Here is a 22,968-nt window from a genome sequence, read left to right on the forward strand (position 1 = left end):
GAAAGGGGCCCAGCAGACTCAGCTACCCCAGAGCTTGCTGAACCACTTGTAGATGCTCATCGGGGGCCCTCCCTGTCACCAGAGGCAAAGAGGGAGAGTCTCTAACCCAGGACTCCACAGGAACAGCTGATGGCCTAGGGAACCCACTCGATCAAGAACCCCAGGCAAACAGGTGCACGGCCTTGACTCAAGGCCCAGAGAAGCAGAAACTGTCAGTGGTGAAGCAAGAGTCTCTTCCTCTTTTATTAAGTCCAACTAGATGATGAGAAGGACCAGAAACTGGGGTTGCAGGCTGACAGGCAACAGGGCCAATCAAGATAGCTTCTTGCCAGAAAATACAGTGAGGGTCAAGGTCACCATCTAGGTGACAGCTCCTTCATGCGGCCTTCCATCCTCCAATCACTTGGTCTCTGGCCCGGAAGGGCCCTGCCGCATCAGCCCTGGCTGTCGCACCCCCCTTCCTGAAGGCTGGGAAGCCGGGAAGGTAGAATGTGGGGGCTGTCACAGATAGGTTCCCATCAGGTTCACGGGGCGCCCACTGTACCTCTTGGAAATGTCAGCTTCGATCTGAAAGACAGAGGTACCAAGTGGGTGGGAAGCAGAGAGGCAGGGGTGCCTTGCTGTGTAGAAACTGGGAGTCCCCCACCTGCTTGGCAGGTCTGCCTTTCCGGTCTCACCAGCTTCTGCAGCTCCTTGGTCTTCTCCAGCAGCAGATCCAACTTGGGCTCCAGGGCCGCCTGCTCCTGAAGCGCTTCCTGCTGCTTCTGCACCATCAGCTCCTTCTTCAAAGCCAGAAGCTGGGACTGCTTCAGCTTCTGCTGGAGAAACTCAGTCACTCGGTCCACATACCTGTGCAGGGTATTCAGGTAAGGGGTGCGGCCGAGCAACCCCGAGCATCCCCGTTCAGCTGCTGGGAAAGGTGAGGCTCAGGAAACCAAATCCCTAGCAGGCCTCTCAGCCTCCACACCCTTCAACTCCTCCTTTGCGAGGTACAGTGCTCCCAGCTCCCCTGTCCTACTTGGGAAGCACAGCCATCTTGCCCCAAGACAACCCCTGATCCCAACCGTGACAGCACCGCTATGGGAGGCAGAGAAGAGCTCTGGGGGGTCATGGAGAAGAGGAACACAAGGAGTCGGGGCTGCTCAAGACGGCAGAGCCCCACATCACGCTCCGGAACAGCCCGACGTCAAGGGGGAAACCAGACCTTGGTGAGGCCAGGATCATAAACAGGTGTTGCATTCGAAGACTGGTGAGCCGGCCGATCAGATCCTGCAGCGCTGACACCATGGTAACCATCTTTGCTTTGGTCTGGCCCTGCAGGATGGCGGGAGCCAGCTGGAACTGGCTCACGGACAAGATGTCTGCCTCCTCGCTCATCTCCACGGCTCTCTGGGTCAAGAAGATCTCGAGCTGAGGGCAGAAGAGGATCTGGTTGAAACCAAGAAGAGAACTCAGATGTTCTCAGATGCTCAAAACGCAAGAATGAGACGTGAGGGTTGGACTCTGGGTGAGAAGGTGTTATTTCCTCTGAATACTTTTACTGCTAAAAACTTAGCAACTATAATGTGAGAGCTTGATGGGGCGCCTGGGTGGCTCAGTCAGTTAAGTGTCCAACTTCGGCCAGGTCAGGATCTCACGGTGCCTGAGTTTGAGCCCCATGTCCAGCTCTGTGCTGACAGCTCAGAGCCTGGAGCCTGCTTCGGATTCTGTGTCTCTCTCTTCTCTCTGTCCCTCCCCGGCTCACACTCTCTCTCTCTTTCTCAAAAATAAAAAAATATTAAAAAAAAAAAAAAGATTTATAATGTGAGACCTTGAGGCAGCCTCTCACTGTCATTCTTCTGTCCCCTACTCCTATCTCAGGCCCTCTCAAGCCCTGGACACCTCTCCTTCCTCCCAGTGTATGGATAATAAGGACACACAGATTCAACGGGTTCTCTCTGCCCCAGTGAAGGTATTTTCTCTCTGTGAGGAATGAAATTCAGGGAACAGGAATCCACATCTGAGAAGCCCTGGATTAAGAAAAGGCTGGGAAGAATCTGGGAACCAGCCGCATGTCTTGTCACTCTTATTCTACCTTAGAAACTTGATCCCTTTGTCCTTCTCTGTCCTGGAGGCTAAGAGGGGCCTCTCTGAGCAGAAAGAAAAGGGAATAGGTGGGGACTAAGAACTTTGACGAGGACCTCACCAGCCAGCAGTCCACTGGGAAGGCAACAGGCGGAGATTAATACAAAGAGGAAGCGTCCTCCCAGAGGACGAAGGTACCTCCATGAGCTCATCAATGAACTGATTCCGGGTCTCAGGGTATTCAAGAAGTGTCAGGGCATCTGGGCCCTTAGCAACACCTTCTGGAGCTGCCAGGAGGAGAGACAGAGAAGTGATAAAGTTGCTGAGGACCACAGAAAAAGACCCTCAAGTTCGAGAGGTTCTGGTGGGTTAATATGGACACAAACCCATTGCCCTAAAGCTACTATCGATCTCATCCCAGGAGGATAGGGTTACCCTTTCCCTAACCGGACACTACTACCAGCCACTACTACAGGCCGCCAGTCTGTGACAACGGGGCCGGAGGGAGGGGGGGGGTGCCCCCCCACAGAGCTGGGTTCAGGGCTAGGAAAGGCCTCCTCTGCTCTGGTAGGCCGCGAAGTTTCATCCTGCACCGCCCTCTAGCGGCTCAGATCGCTGCTGCATCCTCTCCAGCAGTGGGCAGGGGGTCAGGTCACACCTCCAAGTCCAGCAGCCCTCCAGGAACCTCCCACCAGGAAAGGTGACCCATATTTGGGATCTCAAAAGTTGAGAGCTTCCAGACTTATAATGTTCCTCCACACTCACGTCATCATCAAGATTTTGAGAAAACAGTTAAATGTGTGAGAAGCCCAATCTTGGCAAGTGCATTTCTTCTTTGTTTCTAGAGACACGTTGGGGGGCGGGGGGCAGGGTGGCTGGCTTTTGAGCACTCACTTCTGCCAGGGCTACAGGGAGGGCTGCACTTACCCTGGGTTCCAGCTTCTAGCACTGTGATCTGCAAAGCGGCATCGTCTCCCCAGTCTATCCCATCGCCCCCAGTTTCCTAGGTAGAAAGCAAAGAACCCTGGCAGGGTTGCAAGAATCTTCCCCAGCAAAGGGAGCCGGAACAAACCAAAGCCCTTGATAAGTCCAAGGCCTACACATTTCAACTGTATGAAGGACTTACAGCCCTGACATAGGTGGTAAAGATGGCAGGGGGCCCATGTATGCTGCCACTCTCATCCCTGCTTAGAATTACCACCTGCCTGTACCTGACACCTTGCCCCAAATGCCAGGAGAAAAATGTCAAACCTGGGATATGTCACTGTGGAAACTGCCTCCCCCTGCCAATCTGGTCTGAAAGCTAGGGACTTTAAGAAATGCCTTTAGAGACAGACAACGCTTCTTTTATCACCAAAGCAGTGATCACAGAAAAGTTCTCAGAGGGATGGACTGTGAGAGCGTCCTAACCTTCGAGTCCGATTCCAGGGAGATGCCCCAGTCGATTTCGGCAGCCTGGGCAGAGATGCCAGAGTCCGTCCCTTCAGAAGCCATCTCCACCCCAAAGTCACCCCAGTCAATCTAGAAGGGGAAAAAAGTGTTAGCTCAAAGAAAGTGGGTGAAAGCAAAGGGGCCTTCCCCAGGGGCCTCAGCTGCCCCTGGAAGGGGCACTGGCACACTGTTCAAGTGCAGTGGCCTCAGCGCTCCCCAAAGGACCGCCCCGACTTCAGAGTTCACGGGGCCGAAGGATTCCTAGATTAAAGCGAACAGGCTCACTGAGCCTCTTCAGTGCTCATCTACACTCTGGCCTCAAGGAGGCCAGAAAATTAAAGGAACAGGGCCCCCCTGGACCCTTCTATGCATAGTCTCTTCTTTTTTTCCTTCTGAGACTCTGAACTCAGTCAGGGTGGGGTGGGGAGGGGTGGAGCTGTGTGGGGGGGGTGAGGAAGCAGCTCTCACTTCGCTTATCATCTTACCGCGTCTTCTTCCACCGGCTCAGGAGGCTCCTCGAGGTGCGGCCGCTCTACCACAGAGGGCTCGGTCCCCGTCCTCCATTCGTACACCGTGGCGTTTCCCCGCCTCTGCACGAATCGCAGCATCGGCAGCACCTGCTCCGTGGGGCTGCAACGGAGCACCAGACTGACCCTCCCACTGCCCACTCACAGAGCCCCACCGGGCGCCACCCTGAGCCCTGCGGCCAGATGGGCAAGGCTTCCACAGGTTCACGTATGTAAAATTAAACTCAAATGTCATGTCCGAAAACACAAGCAGAGAAGAGAGGACAGCAGGAAAAATAGGTCAACTGTCCCCGCTGCTGGAGAGAAAGAGGTCCTTTACCTTTCACACACAAACCCCACACAGGCCTGGTAGAGGTCAATGGCTTCGCCCAGAGACTGGGCCCCGGCCCCGATCTCAGCCAGCTGACTCGGCAGGTCCTTCACCAGGGCCAGCAGTTCTCTCCGGACGTTGTCTCCCTAAAGAGGATGGACGAGGGAGGCTAAGACAGGAGTGGTGGGAAGCGGAGCCCAGTGGGTTAAAGAAAATGCCCGGAGACTGGAGATGGGTGAGACACTGGCCCAAGAAGGGTGCAACCGGGCCGAGAAGGGAACCTTTCCCAGAAGCCAAGGAGCTGGGCTCAGGCCAAGAGGCCCCAGGAGCCCTCCTGCTCACCGTGATGCCGTACTGCTTGCATGAGTGGTAGAACTGCTCTCGCATCTCGGTGGCCCCTGCCTGGCCCTCCTCCTCCTTGCGACTATATTCTTGCTGCAGCTGCTGGCATTTGGCGATCTGCTTCTTCAGTGAAGGGATCTCGTAGTTGACATTCCGAACCAGGAGGCTAGAGAGTTCCACTGCGAAGGGCCCAGGAAATTCACCCCAGACGCCCACACCACAAGGCAAGCATGCCCCTGGGACACGCACAAATACACCGAGGCCTGGCAGCAGAGAGCACGGCCTGGCTCCCCCCACCGCCCACCCCATTCCTCCCCTTCCCAGCCGTGGAACCTCACACAGCCACCTTATCCTCTCCAATCCAGTCCTCCTCTGTAAAATAGGGGCCAAAATATTTACCACGAGGACTAACAGAATCCATATGAAACAGGAGTACGATTCCTGGCATTCAGTAGATACTCAGCAAGCATCAGCTATTATTATTATTAATACTTGGGGGAAACATACCCCGAAGTACAATCAGCCCTGTAATTACTCTCAGGCATCCAATATGGCCTCCCAATGACCCATGCTTCCTCTGCCCAGTGGAGAAGAGGGGGGAGGTGGTCACCAAGAGGTCAGTGGTGTTGGGTCTATACATACTTCCCTGGTCAGGCCCGGCAAAGCCCCCTACTTGCCTGATCTTCCACTTTCTCCCAACACTCTTTGGGGAATTTCTTGGCCCACCTGGCAAACACTCACACCCCAGCCTCATCCCCCACTCGGACTGTGCCTCCTGGAAGCCTAGTGTCCCAGAACTCTGGGAGTGGGCTGCCCCTGGACTCCAGCCTCCCAGGCTGGGCCACTTTACCTAGATAGATGTTGTCCTTCTCATACAGGGCTACGATCTCCTGCCAATCCTGGGTAAGAACGGAAATAGGAAGTGAGCCGAAATAGCACTCGAGCAGCCACATCTCAGCTCAAGCCGCACACAGGAGAAGCTCCCCCAGCCTTCACATCACATCAGACGCAAACCCCTTGCCTTTCTACATAACGCTGGCTGGACCACCCACTTCATTTTAACAACGTGGTGCCAATGAGCATTCCCCAAAGCAGCAGGCCTGAAAATGGAAACCCAGGGGTAGGATCTACTTTTGGTATAAACATTGGGGATGGACAGAAAGCTCAGGAAATATGCTATGTAGGCATCTCCACCGGACCCTCAGCGAGACCAGAGGCTCTGACCCTGTAGACCGGATGGGTCTGGCTGCACATTAAGCGGCTTCAGCCACACTTGCCTTCATTCGCTGTGAAGAGTACCGGCCAAAAATATTTTTTGTGGAGGCTTCGGTGCCTTTGAGAAGGTCCACGATCCTTAGGCAGTGGAAGTAGTGAATGTCTAGACAGCAAGGAAGAGCAAAGACTCTGGGAATTATAGTATCTTGCCCACCTATGCTGGGCACATGGCTGACTGATGAATGTGCTGAGAATCTTAGCGTGCATAGCTTTCCCCTTCACCATTGTGTGTTGGAAGAAACTAGCATGTACCCCCCCCCCCCCCAAATAAATCTTTCTCTAGGGATTAGTCCTAAAGCTAAACAATAAGGGAGGAGGTTGGCTGATATACAGTGCTCCAGGAAAGACGGGGCTCCAGTAATGTAGTCCCAAATCACTCACAGGATCCAGAGAGCAGCTGGGCGATCTCCTCGCTCTCTGGCATGTCCTGGATGGCAGCATTGATCTTCTCTCGGATGGTCAACACCAGACTCTGCCATTTCAGATTGCAGTGTCGTCTGTCGACCAGCCAGTCTATGTGAGAAACACCCAAATCATAGCATTCCCACTCATGACAGCCAAAACGCCGTCACTAATTCAAGTGAAATACGCTAAGACACCAGCTAAAAGTTGTGTTCATATTGGTTAAGGTGTGGGGGATCACGGGAAGATGGGAATAAAGAGAGCCTCAAAGGGACCCTTGGCGTTAAACAGACTCCAGCAACCTGACTTCATCGCAGTGTGACTTTTATAGAGCAACTGCCTCCGTGAAGGGATAAAGAAAAACTGTGAATTAGTCCTGACATCAAAGTGCCACTTTTGACCGCTCTAAATTCTCCATAATATTTTTGCTTCCATGAGTAATTATATCTTTCTTACTGACAGAGGATGCTTTTCAACTTCCACTTCCTCAGGGCTGGGATTAACCGTGACAATGGAAAATACAAGATGATTATGCCAAGTACCGGATGAATGAACAACTGCAAAGCCCCTAATACCTACAGCGCCCTACAGACTAGGTAACACCTGGCACCACGAGAATACCAATATGACTGACCTCCTGGAATCTGAGCCCAGATTTGTGTTTTTAGTAGAGCGGGTGGGGGGATGAGAGCCGTGTACATTTCCTCAGGAGGAGAGCACTAAGAGCTAGGCTTTGCCATCACATGGTCCTGGCTTCTGATTATCAATTTGCTTAGGCAAATCTCTTAACCTTTCTGTGCCTTGGTTTCCCCACATGTAAGATGGGGATAATATGGTACTGGCCACAAGAGGGAATGAAAGTAAAACATGGGGCACCGTGCCTAGCACATGGCAAGGACTCGATAAATCCTAGTAAAAATCATTTTTACAATGTCAAGTGCTTAAAACAGCACCTGGTAGAGCCAACTCTGAATGAATGGTTGCTGTTCCATTGGTCCTTCCTATGACCAATGACAAGCTCATACAGCAAGAGTGCACAGGTGCTGCAGAACTGGGACAAATGTGAAAGGACACTAAAGAAGCTCCATCAAGTGGCCACTGCACAGGACTGACCGAATGGTCCACAGTGGTGAGTCCAGAACCTTGCCCTTGTTAATACACCTGTCAACTAGCCAAACATTGGGGTCCCATGCTAGCTATCACTTACACTGCTTCTGCTGTATTCCTCTAAAATCTTCCGAGAGAAAAATTCTGTAGATGTCATAGAACTAGAAGGGGACGAGGTAGTCAAACAGAGGTCATCTTAATGACTAAACTAGCATCAAATCAATTCATCCAATGAGCATTTTAAAATCCAGGAGCTGTGCACTCGCCCTGGAAAAGTCATAATGAAGAGATCCTTGCCTGGCTCTGAACTGAGGAGGTATAGAGATCAGATACTGGCAGCAGGGAGATGGCCTGGCCACTAAAAGGTCTTTATTCCCAATTGGATCTCTGTCTCTCTTCCTCCTAAAATCAAGGGGAGATGGAAGCTTTTAAAATGAAAGGAAGGTAGGGGTGCCTGGGTGGCTCAGTCGGTTAAGCATCCGACTTCGGCTCAGGTCATGATCTCACAGTTCGTGAGTTCAAGCCCCACATCAGTCTCTGTGCTGACAGCTCAGAGCCTGGAGCCTGCTTCGAATTCTGTGTCTCCCTCTCTCTCTCTCTGCTCTCCCGCCCCGCTCATGCTGTCTCTCTCTCCTTCAAAAATAATTAAAAATTTAAAAAAAGAATTAAAACGAAAGGAAAGTAAGTTTTTTTTTTTTTCATACAAAAAGCATCGACCCTGGGGGCTGACAAACTTAAGTTCCAATTTCAGATCTACTGCTTAGTAGCTGACCGTCTTTAAAGTAAGCCACTACTCTCTTGATGCCTGAATGACTTAACAACACGTGTTAGGAATGACGTGTTAGTAGAAGACGCAGGTCAAGTACAGACTAAGAATGGTTCCTTCCCGCTCTTCCTAGCGCCGGCAGGTAGCCACCGCAGAGGGCATTGAACAGGGCGAGTGGTCAGGGGCCTTGGGGCGTCACGGCTCCCAGCTGTTGGCAACAGGAGGCAATGGGCCGGGCTTCCCCCTGACAGCGGTTGCGCGGGGCGTCCCCTCCTACCGAGCAGCTTGCTGGTCTGGATGTCGATGGGCACGTGCTGATGGTCCTGGCGGGAAACACAGCGAGAAACGGGGCTTGAGCGCGGGGAGGGGGCGTGCCACCCGCGCGCTTATTTCCGGGGCCCAACCGCCACCTTGAGGGGCCAGAATGTTGGGCCGGGGAGGGCCGAACCCGGGAGGGAGGCCGGAGAAGCGGGTCTGGGACCGACGGGTTGAGCTCAGTCCAGGGGTGACGGACCAGTGCCCCATTCCCCCAGCTCCTGTCTCCACACCTGCATCTTTCCTCCACTTCCGCTTCCGGCCGGCGACCCAAGTCAGCCCCACCTACAACCAATCCAGCGCAGGCCTGGCCGAGCCTCAGTTTTGGCACGGTCGGACCTCCTCGGGCCACGTCGCCATCTTCCTCCGAGCCAATCGGGGCGCGCGCTCCACCCCTGGCCACAAGCCCCACCCACCTCGGGGCTCCGAATGGCTGAGCCCGGGAGGGGCGGGAGAACCGAAGACAGCCAATGGGAGACGCGAGGCGGGCTCAGAGCTGGAGAAGGGCGGGGACGCCGAGAAAAGGCTGCAGGGGCTGCGAGATCACGGCAGACGGCGCCGGAGAGTTGGTCCGGGCAGCTTCCGGCCAGGTGGGCGCCGGGCTTACGGTGCAGGCATTACTGTGCTTGCAGACAGGGTCCTAGCGCCGACCCTGGAGCCTTGTAAGCCGTTAGAAATGCCTTCTTCCTGCCTTGCCTGGCTTTACTGCTCGTCGCACACTTGCGGCACTTGTCACACTTTACCTTCCCATTCAATTTATCTGATAGACATGTGTTGAGCACCTGCTATGTGTTGTGTGATTAGGACAGGAAAGGGGTGGAAGGAGGGTCAAGGGAGGCATTCCAAAGAGAACACCTCAACTGAATCTTAAAGGAAGGGCTACACAAAGAGGGGCCTGTGGGGAGAGGTGTTCCGGGTGGAGGAGACCGTCCAGACAAAGCTATGGAGGCCACAAACTGCAAGAGGGGTGCAAGGAACAACAGGCAGGCAGGACTGGCAACATAATTGGTGGGGTCCAGGGCAAAATGAAAAGGTAGGGCCCCTTGTTAAAAAGTTGAAGAATTTCATGAGGGGCCCTGCATCAGGTCTCACACTCATGAAGGCGGCCGGGAAGGCAGGCCAGCCTCTGTGCAGTAAAAGGTTTGTGGCAAGGAGTGGCCAGAGAAGAGCCGTAAAAGTGGAAAGGTCATATCATAGGGAGGAGCCTCATTAGGGAACTTGGACTTTACCTCCGCTGACAGAGAGGAGCCACTGGAGGGTTTGAAGGGTTTTGAAGCAGGAAGGGACCTGTTCAAATCAACTGCAAGGAGGATGGTTTCGTGGGAGATAAGACTGGAGACAGGGAGACTATCTGGAAGTTATCATGCAGAGGTCAGTGACCTGGGACAAGGCATGAGGAGGAGGGGAAGGGCTGGCTTTGAGAGATGTTTTGGAGGGAAATGGACAGAACTTGGCCATCAAGTGGGTGTGTGGATGGGGGCGATAGACAGCAAGGATGACATGTAAAGTGGCTGGATTAGGAGTGCCACCAACTGAGACAGGGATGCAGGATGCTGACCAGGTATTGGGGAGGCGGGGTTCTTGGCTTTGAACTTACCAGGTTAGTGGTGCTGGGAGGCCCCCATGTAAAAAAAGTGTGCAAGAGACACTTGGGTCTATAGCTTTGGAGTTCAGGGGGAGCCCTGGGGCTAAGGGTGCAGCTTTGGAGAGCCACAAGCTGACTGATCTGAAGTTCACATGCTGGCTGAGGCTGAGGGAAGGCATGAGATTGGGCAAGAGGTGGGTAGAGTGAGGAAGAGACTGGGTGGGCCCAGGATAGATTACCAGGGACCTCACAGGGCTGGGTGTGCCATTTGGGGCCCCTCCCCTTCCAGGATGTTAGCTCCTCCAGGAGGCTCTGGCTGGTTCTTTGGAAAGGACCACCCCCACCCCACCCCGTTTCTGCCCCAGCACAGCACTTGGGGCTCAGAAAAATTTGTTCTTGAACTGTGTGGTGTGCTATAGCAACAAGAAGACCTAGATTTCCATCCAGGGAGATCTTGGACTATTTCCATAACCTCTCTGCCAGCCAGTTTCCTTAACATGGAGCTAGCACCTATCTTGACTATCTTGGTATTTCTGTTTACAGGCTTACATAAATAAACATGCTAGACGTATATAACACTTTGCATTTTACAACATGCTTTAATATATCTCTCATGCTTTGAAGACCGTGTGTGTGTGTGTGAAACATTAATCGTCATTAATTTAAAAAATTTTTTGAAGTTATTTGTTTATTTGTGAGAGAAAGAGAGAGAGCAGGGGAGGGGGAGAGAGAAGGGGACACAGAGAGAATCCCAAGCAGGCTTTGCACTGTCAACACAGAGCCTGATGAGGGGCTCGAACTCAGGAACCAGGAGGTCATGCCCTGAGCCGAAGTTGGACACGTAACCAACTGAGCCACCCAGGTGCCCCTAATCATCATTATTCCAACATGGATTGAAAGATTTCCCTGGATATAGCTCATTGGGCAGAACTAAGGGCCTCTTCAGGGCTCTCTCATGGGAATTTGGCTCCCATGTCAGAGTCCTGACTCAGGCTGTAAGAATTGCTGGGACTCCCCCCCCATGATTAAACAAACACTTACTGGGTTCCAACTATGTGTTCCTGGCTCCCTGGGACACCCCAAGAAGCATGGCCCTGCCCCACCCTCAAGGTGCATCTCTCCTCCTTGAACCAACAGGTGGGGCACAGCAGGACAGGGTGAGTTGGTGGAGGCAGAGACCACCAGCATTTCACCCCACCCACAGCTCCCCGGGGTGACTCATGTGGAACAGAAGGATGTTTGAGAATAGTTCTGCCCGGCCGCTGGCCTCAGCTCAGGGTGGCTGCCCTAGACAGCACAGGAGTGTGGGTTTGGGGCGGCATTCTGCAGTGTTTGTCCTTTTCCAAAGGCCACAGAGAACCTCGGGGCCTATGGGCAGAGAAGCACATATGTGGTCTGGCATCCGGGGCATTGGGTCCTGGGGGTCTGCCAGCGGTCGGAAGGTGGCATGTGGGATGCCTCACTGTGATTCTCATGATCCTCTGAGGATTTAGCAGATGGGACACTGGGGAGGTGGAGAAGGGCATAGCAGGCCTGTGCCAGCTTTGGACAGGAAAGCACGGAGCCCCGGGGCGGCCTGCAGGCAGGCTGCTTGACTATCTTTTGTTGTTGTTGTTAGCTTTCTTATTAAGTGATAACCGTGTGCCACGTGACAGTATAGATGTTTTACAAGCCTTTATCTGACTTGATCCTTCCAACAACCTTATAATGGGGGTACTATTATTAGCCAGATCTTGCTTAGTTAAGTAACTTGTCCAAGTTCACACAGCTGGTAGTTGGTGGGGCTGCGATTCAAACCCAGGCCTGTCTGGCTCCCCAGCCTGCATTCTTGTTCTCTGTGGGATGTGGCTTCTCCCGAGGCCCTGCCTACCCCATTCACTCTGCTTGGCCATCTCAGCCCCGGGTCTCTTTCTCCCTCCCCTTTGGCCTGATTCCCATCTTTTCCCCCAGTTGTTGTGCCAGAAGCTTGGAACCCCCACCCTTGCAGTCCCTGCCCCTTTCCAAAGTTCCTTCTTACCACACCTCATTCTGGGCAAGAACACCTATTACTTATCTTCCTGCAATAGCCATAAAAAGAAGGCTTACCCTTGACATTCAAATAATCCATTTCTTTTATCCACCCTATGTTTATTACTATATGGTCCGTGTTTTCTGTGTGTTTGCTCACAGCCATGCTGTGTGTGTGTGTGTGTGTGTGTGTGTGTGTGTGTGTGTCTGCCTGCTGGGCTAAAAGCCCCGCAGACTAGTTTTTCTTTAGTTTGCCTCCGTACCTCATCTGTGAGCACCTTGTGGGCAGCGAGGACAGGCTTGTTCATCTGGGTAACCCCAGCTTCATGACACCTGACATTGAAGTCAGGTGCTTATTGGCTGCTTGTAAAGAAAGGAATAAGAGGTGTGACATGTGCAGGCAGCCATTTAGTAATGAGTAGGGACTGGGGTCACTTGGTCTGGAGTGGGGAGGGTTACACGTTCTCCAGCTCTTTTCGTCATCTCTCCTTCCACAGCTCAGGACTTAGAATCAGGCCCCCTGAACTGCTTGCAGCTGTAACCCAATGGTCCCTGTGTCTTCGTGCCACAATAGGGCCCCAAGATCCTTGGGACTCCCTAGGTGTCTTTTACTTCCTTCACTCAACAAGGGAAAATTTCTGAAAATGTGCACGTTGCATGTTTGTATATGGAATATCATACTTGAACTTGGTTTTAGGGAGGTGCATTTAAAGGTTAAAAAAAAAAACACCATAAAGCAATAAAGTGGCCTGTTTAGAAAATATTCATAGTTTATAGCCTTATCTCAAACTCCCCTCCCAGCCCAGCTCCTCCCAGAAATAAATCTCCTAAAGGCCAAGGGTGGGGCCTGATTTCCCAAGCTGGTCCCTGTCTGGAGGGTGGGCCAGAGACTCCACGGCCCACACCTGGTTCTGGTGGTGTTCTCCAGGGGCCGGCCACAGGTGGGCATCCACCGAATCCTGCCCACTGCAGTTCTCATTCGGGCTCCTTCTGCAGTGTGGGAATCAGAGAACAGGATTCTGCACCCACCCTCCCCAGGTCCCAGGCATCAGAAAGGTCTGGAGTTTGGAGTCAGGGAGTGTGGGCAGGAGTGCTTCCAGGAGGAGCCCCTTCTAATAAAGATGGAAATGTGCCCTGACCCTTGGTTGCTGTACCCCAGGTAGTGACCATCTCATTGACCCTCCAGTGTCTTCCCAACACTTGAGCTGGGATGAGGGTTTAGCCTCTTCTGTTCTCTTCTAGATGGGATGTCCATTCTCAAAGAGATGGGGCTTTCAGAGAAAGTGATGGATCTAGAAAGCTGTGGGCACCTTCCTGGGACAGCTATATTATTTTTTTAAAGATTTGTATTTTTAGGGGCTCCTGGGTGGCTCAGTCGGTTAAGCGTCCAACTTCGGCTCAGGTCACGATCTCATGGTTTTTGAGTTCAAGCCCCGCGTCAGGCTCTGTGCTGATAGCTTAGAGCCTGGAGCCTGCTTCGGATTCTGTGTGTGTGTCTCTCTCTCTGCCCCTTCTCCGCTCATGCTCTGTCTCTCTCTCTCTCTCTCTCTCAAAAAAATAAACATTAAAAAATGTTTTTAAAAAATTAAAAAATAAGATTTTTATTTTTTCATTTTATTTATTTTAGAGAGCACACGTGAGTGGGGGAGAGGAGCAGAGGGAGTGAGAGAGAATCTCAAGCAGGCTCCATGCCAAGTGTGGAGCCTGACTCTGGGCTCCCTCCCATGACTCTGGGATCATGACCTGAGCCCAAATCAAGAGTCAGATGCTCAACTGACTGAGCCATCCAGGTGCCCTTATAAGATTTTATTTTCAAGTAATCTCCACACCCAGTGTGGGGCTCAAGCCCACAACCCCGAGATCAAGAGTCGCACACTCCACCGACCAAGCCAGCCAGCACCCCAAGAAGTAGACTTCTTACTAGAGGCAGGCGGACCTTGCAAAATAATATCCTGAGTTCACATAAACCCCTGGGAAGATGATAATTAACAGCAAGCCTGCTGTAGCTGAAATCACATGGGCTTTCTCTCACATTTGCCTGACCTAGGGACTGTGGGAAAAAGGCAAACAAGCTAGATTAAGAATTTCTTAGGGTAAAGACAAGACTTCTATTTCTCATTTGCATTTTAAAGCTTGTATTAAGTCCCTACTATGTCAGGTCTGAATCTGTGGCAGATAATTCTTGGTTCAAGGAGATAAAATTCTCTAAGGGAGCCAAATACATGAATAGATCATTACAATACTATATATATATATGTGTGTGTACATACACCCATATGATCAGTCATGGTATATATCATGTTAAATAGCATATGAGCAAACTCTGAAGGAATAAAAAAGTTCCTGGTGGCATAGGAGGTATACTAATTAATTCAGGCCTTGAGGGATGAATAGGGGTTTGTCTTGGTTTAAACATTTTTTTTAAACGTTTATTCATTTTTTTGGAGAGATAGAGACAGAGCACAAGCAGGGGAGGGGCAGAGAGAGACGGAGACACAGAATCCAAAGCAGGCTCCAGGCTCTGAGCCATCAGCACAGAGCCCAGCACAGGGCTCACACTCACGAACTGCAGGATCATGACCTGAGCTGAAGTCAGCACTTAACAAACAGACTGAGCCACCCAGGCCCCCCAGGTTTGTCTTAGTTTACACAGGAGGTCATTCCCGAGCAGGAACACAGCATGCACTCCTAATCCCAGCTTCTTTGGCCAGGAAGGTAGGCAGAGAAAGGGACCAGTGAGAGGATTTATGGCACGTTGGGAGAGGAAGCTGCAGAGGCCCATCCTAAGAGGGCTGGGCCAAGTGGGTTCCACTATGGGCCAAGGGGGGCCTTTGAAGGACTGTCCACTTGAGGCCTAGAGGTAGGGGGGCTGTTGAGGAAGGAGGAGAATATGAACTCACAAGGCCATGAGAAGTTGAACCAAGTAGAAACAGGGTGGGAAATGGTAGGGCAGATGTGAGAGGTGGTTAGTTTGGGGGTTGGTTGAGGGGATTAGGAGCCCAAGGAAAGGGGGATCGTCTGCCTTTTCTCTACCCAGTAGTTGGCTCAGAGCCTGGCACACACTCAGACCCTGGAGGAAGGAGCTGGGTGGGTGAATTGGGCATCTAAGCCAGGCCGCACTGGGACACACAGCTGCAGGGACACCGAACACACAGGGGGTGTTCCTCACTCTCCAGCGATGCCTGTCCTAGGGGAGAGAAGGCCAGCACAGACGGGCCACCTGAGGGGGGGCGGCAAAATAACCTGCTCCAAGGCTCGGAGCCTGATGCGAAAGCAGCCCTGGGTGAACGCTGTGCACCACCTTGGCTAATGGAGGTTTGCAGGAGGGGGTGGGTCAGTGAGGGGATCCGTGAGGATGTCGCCCCCTGCCCGAGCACGCTCTGCCTTCTCGCCTTTCCCTCTCTTCCGGCCTCGCCACAGCCCCATCTCTCCTCCTTCCCAGAAAGCTGGCCCCAGATGTTACCCCCTTTATAACATCCACCAAAGGCCCGTGCAATGGACCCCTGGAAGTTTGGGGGAAGGGGCATGAAGTGGTACTTTGCAGAGTACAGTAGGAGCATGATCCAGTATCAGAAAAACAAATGCCCCTCTGCCCACGCACGTGGAACTTGGCATCTGATTTCACAGCCCCTGAAGCCTACCTCTAAGTGATGGACATGTCTGAGGGTGGGTGGGTCTGAAGAGCCTGGCCCAAGGTGGGGCCAGGGACCACCCCCCACCCTGAGGAGGGGCCCTTCAGGTAAAGAGGGAACCGCAGCCCCCCACCCAGTGCCCGCCTGAGGAGCATTGAGCTTTGGGGTGGAGCGGACAGCCTGGGAACCGGTCTGCCAACCAGTTTAACCAGGGACTGGTTTCGACTCCGGAGTTCAAAGGAGCTAGGGTGCACCCCGTCCCACGTCCCACCCGGCCAACGGGGAACAACGGCGGCGCTTAACCCTTTCCCGGTTGTGCCTGGGGCCACGTCCAGATGTGGTCCGTGATGGAGAGGGTCCGACCCTCTTTGGGGCATGAAATGGGTGAGGGTGACCTTGGCTACAGCTGGGGGGTGCAGCCAGGCCCACGAGGGTGGGGAAACTGAGGAGAGAGGCTCCCTTGTTCCTCCTGCCCCAGACTTCCCTTGGGGTTTCCTCTTCCTGCCTAGGCGATCCCCGGAGGACCCTGACTTCTGGGTGGGTGCAGGGGCACTGGGATTGGATTTCTGGGGTAATGAATATTCATCAGCCTGATCCGGCCTCTGCTTCTGTTTACTTAGCCGGGAGGGGCTGGGTTTCAGGTTCACCTTGACTCCTGGAGCCGCAGCGGAGCAGGTACCCGCTCCTGCACCTGTTTCTCTTGCACCTGCCATCCAGCTGCTCCTACCCAGCTCTCCTGGCCTGAGCCTTGCCTGGCGCGGCACCCTGGAGGCACCCCTACCTCCTCCAGTCTCCCTCCCGGGCAGCTGCCACGCTCAGCTCCTTCTCTAAGGAAGGTCTCACCTCCAGCCCGGAGCAGCCAGGATTACAGGTACAGGCAGAGGGTGAGGGGGTGGGGAAACCAAGGCACAGAGCCCAGTCAGGGCACTCCGTTCCACTTCCATGGCTGACAAGACTAACTGGGAGGGGGAACCCAGGCGGGCTGGTTCCCATCTCTCCCCTAGGTGGGCAGGCAGCACTCGAGACTCATCCCACTGGCTCTTGGAGTTAATCCAGGCCTCCAGCAGAGCTCTTTCTGGGAAAGTTTCCCTCCAGAGCAGTTCTGTATTAACTCTTACTAAGCTGGAGCCTACCCACCCCCCACCCCCCCCACCAGCCTGGAGGATGTTTCTGGCCGTCTGGTAGGAACATCTCTCTGTTCCTATCCAGGGTAGCCCAGTCTTACCCAGAGTGCACAAATGGCATCAGGGGCCCTGCAGAGGGATAGGGGCTGGGGGGTTCTGGGTTTTGTCTTCAAGCATAGAAGCTGACTCACTTCCTCAAGTCCCCTCCACTCCTCCACCCCCAACACTGTCAATGGTTAACTTGTCCCAGCTCAGAAGGGGCCTGGTTCAGTCTGGACAAGGCCCTTGGAACAGTTCATGGAACTCAGCTAGGGTGGTGGGGCCTGTCCTAGGTGGCCACAGGCCCACCAGGGTGCTGGCTGTCATAGGCAGGGTGGGGGGTGGTGGCAGGCTATCCTGTGAGGCCCTTTGTGGGCTCCAAAGCTGTGCAAACAGCGGAGATGCAGCTAACTCGCGTCCTCAGGGGTTGATTTCTATCATCCCATGGATTGCAGGGCCCCAGGGCGAGGGCCCAGCCCTCAGCTTGGCCAGCTAAGGGCCCTGCGCGCGCAGACCGCATAGCCCCACCACATGTCACCAAATGCTGGGTCTGCTTGAAAACCCAAGGACACCCCCTGCCCCCGTTTCCTCTGACCTTCTGTGATTAGGCGTGGGCATGTGGCTCTAAGTATATCGCTCTTTCCGATGTTTGATAGCTTTCGATATCACATCATTTTTTTTATGTTTATTTATTTTTGAGAGAGAGAGAGAGAGAGAGAGACAGAGCATGAGTGGGGGAGGGGCAGAGAGAGAGGGAGACACAGAATCCGAAGCAGGCTCCATCCGGGCTCCGAGCTGTCAGCACAGAGCCCGACGCGGGGCTCGAACTCACAAACCGCGAGATCATGACCTGAGCAGAAGTTGGATGCTCAACCGACTAAGCCATCCAGGCGCCCCATATCACATCACTTTTTTGATTGAAAGAAAATCAGATTTTACACTATCTTGGGGTGACTCACCACTTAAAATAATCTTATAGTTTGGTTATTTTGTAAAATAAACAGTCCTCTAATTTATCTCTTCTGTTTAGATTTTCATACGTCAGTCTTGCTGAAAGGGGCAAACATCTCTTACCAGTGCTTCTATGTCCTCTCGGACAGAAGGGACAGCAAAAGGCATCTTAGCCCAGAGTTCAAGGCCAGCAGACAAGGGCCCTGATGACTTGGTGCCATGGTGGAGGTCCCAGGGCAGGGTCCAAGGTCTATTCCCATCTCTCTGTATGGTTTTCTGATAAGGTTCCTTGTGATCGGTCACTTCCTTCATTCCAGGGAGAGTTAAGCCCCGTGGATGCCGATTTGCAGCACCCGCTAAAGCAGGTGTCTTTTTTTTGTGTTGCTTTAATTTTTATTTTTGAGAGGGAGAGCATGAGTGGGGGAGGGCCAGAGAGAGAGGGAGTCAGAGGATCCAAAGCAGGCTCTGCGCTGACAGCAGTGAGCCCAGTGTGGGGCTTGAGTTCATGAACCAGGAGATCATGACCTGAGCTGAAGTCGGATGCTCAACTGACTGAGCCACCCAGGTGCCCCTAAAGCAGGTGTATTTTAGCCGGCACAGGCAGAAGCACTTTCTCTCAAGGGGGTGGGCAGTCAGATGGTTATCGTCGGCTCAGGAGTTGGATTCTCCACCCCTCTCCGAGTTCCTTGGCAACCCCGGATGGGCGGTGGGGGGGGTCACGGGCCTTGCCCCAGACCAGGCAGCTACTGGGCACCCACAGGCCAAGCAAGTGCCCTCCCCGCAACTCCTTCCGGAAACCCATTCTGGAACACCAAGTTCTGTGCAAGATTGTGCTAAGCCCAGGTGGGGGGCAAGCTGCCAAAGCAAACCTCTCAGGCTGTCCCCTTTGTGCACTCACCTCTCCAGGGTGCCCTGAGAGTATTTATCTGGCCGCTCTCACCCCCTTTCACTTTCTAAGTGGGAGCTGCACAAGGTCTCCCCTGGGCTTCTCTTGCTACTTGAGCTCAGCTAGAGGGACAGAGCTGGCCATGTGGGATCTGCTTCCCAAAGAGGTAGCAAGGAATCCATCAGGCATGTGATCTGGGCGGGGGGCTGAGTATATGGCAGGACAGGGGGCACCAGCAGCAAGGGGCCATGGAGGCGGGGACTCAATCCATTCCAAGCCTAGACCAGCATCCCGCTTTTGTTTTTCCCAAATTTGATATGCTCTCCCACTTAAAAAAAAAAAAAAAAAAAAAAAATCCTTGCTCATTAGGGAAGATCTAGAAACCAGAAACAATACAGGGAGAAAACACCCCCAATTCCTTTTCCATAAAGAAAATCACTATTAATCATTTGTCATACTTCTTTCTGGTCTTTTTAGAAAATGTAGCTAAGACCATTGGTTTTTAAAAGGAGGTAACATACGGGGCGCCTGGATGGCTCTGTCAGTTAAGTGTCCGACTCTTGATCTCGGCTCAGGTGATGATCTCATGGTTTGTGAGCTGGAGCCCCTCCTCGGGTTCTTTCTCCTTCTCTCTCTGCCCCTACCCTACTCATGCTCTCTCTCTCCCCCTCCTCTCTCTCAAAATAAATAAATAAACTTAAAAAAAAAAAAAAAAAAAAGGAGGTGATAGATTTGCCTGTGCTTGGGCTGCCTGACCATCGAGCTTTCTGGTATATTGTGGCTACTGGCTCCTCCCCAGGACCCTTCACAGCCACATGCAGAGTCCTGAGAACCAGACCACCACCCTCTCCAGGCCCACAGATGCCTTGATCTGTCATCCCTCTGCCTGCCCTTCCATTGCTCTGAATTCCTCCAGTCTGCTGTCTCTTTCTTCCACCTTCCACCCACCATCCCCCCCCCCCAGCAACAATGTCCAGGAAACCTCATCTCCCAGAACACGTACTAGCTCAGACAGCATCAGTGTGGAAATTAGTAGAAGATGAGGCCAAGCCAGGACACATCGCTTGTCAGTGGGGATGCCTGGATTCTAGCTTCCAAGCCCCACCTCTGTCGGGTACCTTATGGAGGGTCCAGCCTGGTCTAAACCGTATCTCATGTGGACCTTGTGGCCTCACCAAACCTTCCAGATTTCCAAGCTTTTGGCTCCCCCGCAAACTCCTGTCCTCATGGAAGCTAGGTGGGGAAAGGAACCATTCCTCGATAATTACTACCGTTACCATGTTTTACTTTGCAAAGCATGCCTCCCTCTGTGGGCAGGGATTAACGTTAGAGCTAAATGTTAGGGCTGGAAGGGACAGCTGAGGACTCTGAGGGCCAGAGAAGTAACTTGCTAGAGGTCACAGGCTAGTACAGTCCCCAGGACTTCCCACTCCCGGCCTGAGCTTCCTCCCGCTCAGGAAAAATGCAATAGCTCCTTCACTCCTGCTGGTCCCCACTGGGAAGTCCAAATTACTCTCAAAATTGTAAATCCTATTTATTTTATAATGAATACTAAACAAAATGCACAGGGTGTTTCTACCCATCTGATACCAGCCAACCACCTGCCGGCTCCTGGCGGCAGGGCCTGGTGGCCTAGTGGGAAGAAATTGGGAAGGGTGTCAGTGGCCTGGGTGCTGGGTGACCCAGGCAAGCTGTTCACCTCCCTGCAGCCCTGAGGGGCCTGGAATCTCAAAGCTCCCTACAACCCTGCATGGCAAAAGTATGTGGCTGTCCCACGGCCCCTTGGCCTGTTGGTGTCCACTTGGCTGCCCCTTCCCCAGGCCCCTCTCTCCCCTCTCTTCCTGGGTTCATTCAGCTTCACCTTCAATTCTTTCAGGCCTGGACTATTGAAATAGCCCACGATTAGGAGTTTGGAGAGGGCTTCTCCGAGGTACCCCCCTGCTCCCCCACTGCCTCCTCTCACTGTCCCACCCTGCTCTTGCAGAAAGCCCCACCCTTGGCTCGGGGAACGCCATGACCGAAGTGGGCTGGTGGAAGTTGACCTTCTTGCGGAAAAAGAAATCCACACCCAAGGTGCTCTATGAGATCCCCGACACCTATGCCCAAACAGAGGGCAGCGCAGAGCCCCCTGGGCCCGAGGGCGGAGGCCCCGACGGCAACTTTAACACCCGCCTGGAGAAGATTGTGGACAAGAACACAAAGGGCAAGCATGTCAAAGTCTCCAATTCGGGCCGCTTCAAGGAGAAGAAGAAAGTCCGAGCCACGTTGGCAGAGAACCCCAACCTCTTTGATGACAGGGAAGACAAAGGACAGTGAAGGGGGCCAAGGAGGATGCTAGCACCTCCCCACTCCTGCCGTCAGCCGGATCTGAGACAGGAGCTTGCCACGCTGGCCTCCTTGGCCACAGCTGAAGCCGTGGGGGCAGTTGATGCCTGCTGGCAGGAAATGTCTGGTTTTAGGTTTGTATTTATATACCCCAGCTTTCTGGAAGGCCTGGGAGATCCCAGGGTTCTCCCACGTCCCCCAGCACATACAGAAGCACTCCAGTCCGAGGATGAGAGCCCCACCCAGGAAGGACGGCCCTCCTTGCTGTGGCGGTGCCAGCAGGGAGGTGGGCATGGCAAGAAATGGAGAGAGGGAGCGGACAGACTTCACCTCCTCCAGGGGCACAGGGTCAAGGGTGAGTTTCAGTTGCTCCCTCTACCTTCTCTACCTGTAACTGTTCGCTGGACCAATTCTGAGAGTGAATTTTCCAGAAGCCACATGATGGGGTGGTTTCCTGGAGCTGGAGGAGGTGGAGACCCTGAACTTGAGCTCACTTTCCATCACAAGAGGGAAGCTTCCTGGAACTTGGTGCCCAGGTGTGCGGGGAGAGAAGGATGCTGGGTGGTGCTGCAGAAGGCCAGGCGAGGGACCCCATGGCTCCCCGCACACATCCTCAAAGGGCGCTGCACTCGGGGAGGGGGTAGGGAGCGTTGGTAGGAGCTAAGAGCAGCTAACTCTCTTCTCCCCTTCTCCTACTAGTATTTAAGAGGGACAGGCCCCAGAGATGAGTCCTGGAGCCTTGAATTTTGCTTAAAAAGATAATTGTAGGTTTCTCTTTGTAATAAACGATGATGCAAAAGCAGAGAACCTATTTATGCTTTTGTCTTACATTTACTGAGGCCCGTTTCTAATGCCTTTACTCCCTTCGTGTAAGTAAAGTAGAACTTTGTGCTCAAAATGTTCCTATCAAGCATCAGAAATGATCCCCAGGGGTCACCTAGCTGGTTGGTAGAGCATGTGACTCTTGATCTCCAGGTTGTAAGTTTGAGCCCCAGGTTGGGTGTAGAGATTACTTTAAAATAAAATCTTTTCTTTCTTTTTCTTTCTTTCTTTCTCTTTTCTTTCTTTCTTTCTCTTTCTTTCTTCCTTCCTCTTTCTTTCTTTCTTTCTTTCTTTCTTTCTTTCTTTCTTTCTTTCTTTTCCTCTTTCTTTCAAAGGAAGGGTCCCCAGTGTGAAAGTATAGCAAAGGGAGGGGCTAGTTTCAACTCAGTGGTCAGTTCCTTCTGGTCAACAGAGAGAGCATCAGGAGCTCTAAGAGAGTGGAGGAGACCTTTGGAGACTGACCCCCAAATCGCAGGGGTTTGGTTTGGGATCACGATTCAAATTCTCACTCCATAGCTTAGTAAAAATGGTGATTTGGGGAAAATTAAAAAAAAAAAAAGTTCTCTGAACCTCTACCTCAGTTTCCTCTTCTGTAAAAAGGGTTGTTATAGTACCTATTTCATGGGAATGGCCAATATTAAGTGTCCCATAAATAGTCCTATAGTAGGTGCTCAGTTAACATTGGTTTCCCTTTATTAAAGAACTCCACCATAGCCCACAGTTTCTGTTTAAGGAGGAGGAAAGAGTGTGCTCCCTGTGCTATTAGGTCCAGATCTTTCTCAAGCCCCAGGAGCTGGGAACTAGAAAAAATTGGACAAATTTCTGGAGCTCTTGGTGGGAACAGGGAGAAACCAAGGTGGCAACCAAACAATGTGGTCCTGCAGCTTCCAGGTCAGTTCCTTGCAGGCTATTGGGCCACTCCACCCCAGGGAGTGTGGCTCAGGGAAATTTATTACCCAAACAAACAGACCTATACAAGGGGGCCTTTGTTGGGTGGCCTCACCCAGGCCAGGGGGAGTTCTGAGGATGAGTGAGGGACACCAGGAGCCAGAGGAAGG

At 52.8% G+C, this 22,968-nt stretch overlaps 2 protein-coding genes across 2 annotated transcripts; one reads left to right on the forward strand and one right to left on the reverse strand.

Moving 5' to 3' along the window:
* Window positions 1–219: 219 nt before the first annotated feature.
* Window positions 220–8,928, reverse strand: CDK5RAP3 (CDK5 regulatory subunit associated protein 3). The gene is made up of 14 exons (XM_042916400.1): window positions 8,773–8,928; window positions 8,502–8,547; window positions 6,331–6,462; window positions 5,952–6,052; window positions 5,525–5,573; window positions 4,675–4,853; window positions 4,342–4,478; window positions 3,981–4,125; window positions 3,475–3,585; window positions 2,992–3,067; window positions 2,263–2,351; window positions 1,205–1,410; window positions 678–849; window positions 220–567 (listed from the first exon to the last, which is right to left on the reverse strand). Exons 1-14 carry the CDS (start codon window positions 8,776–8,778, stop codon window positions 502–504), a joined length of 1,515 nt encoding a protein of 504 aa, XP_042772334.1. The 5' UTR covers window positions 8,779–8,928; the 3' UTR covers window positions 220–501.
* Window positions 8,929–16,380: 7,452 nt separating this feature from the next.
* Window positions 16,381–21,303, forward strand: PRR15L (proline rich 15 like). Its single transcript, XM_042915320.1, has 2 exons — window positions 16,381–16,634; window positions 20,748–21,303. Exon 2 carries the CDS (start codon window positions 20,777–20,779, stop codon window positions 21,077–21,079), a length of 303 nt encoding a protein of 100 aa, XP_042771254.1. The 5' UTR covers window positions 16,381–16,634; window positions 20,748–20,776; the 3' UTR covers window positions 21,080–21,303.
* The last annotated feature ends 1,665 nt before the right edge of the window (window positions 21,304–22,968 follow it).

The sequence above is a fragment of the Panthera leo genome, chromosome E1 (assembly GCF_018350215.1).
Source record: "Panthera leo isolate Ple1 chromosome E1, P.leo_Ple1_pat1.1, whole genome shotgun sequence".
In the NCBI taxonomy this organism is placed as follows: Eukaryota; Metazoa; Chordata; class Mammalia; order Carnivora; family Felidae; genus Panthera; species Panthera leo.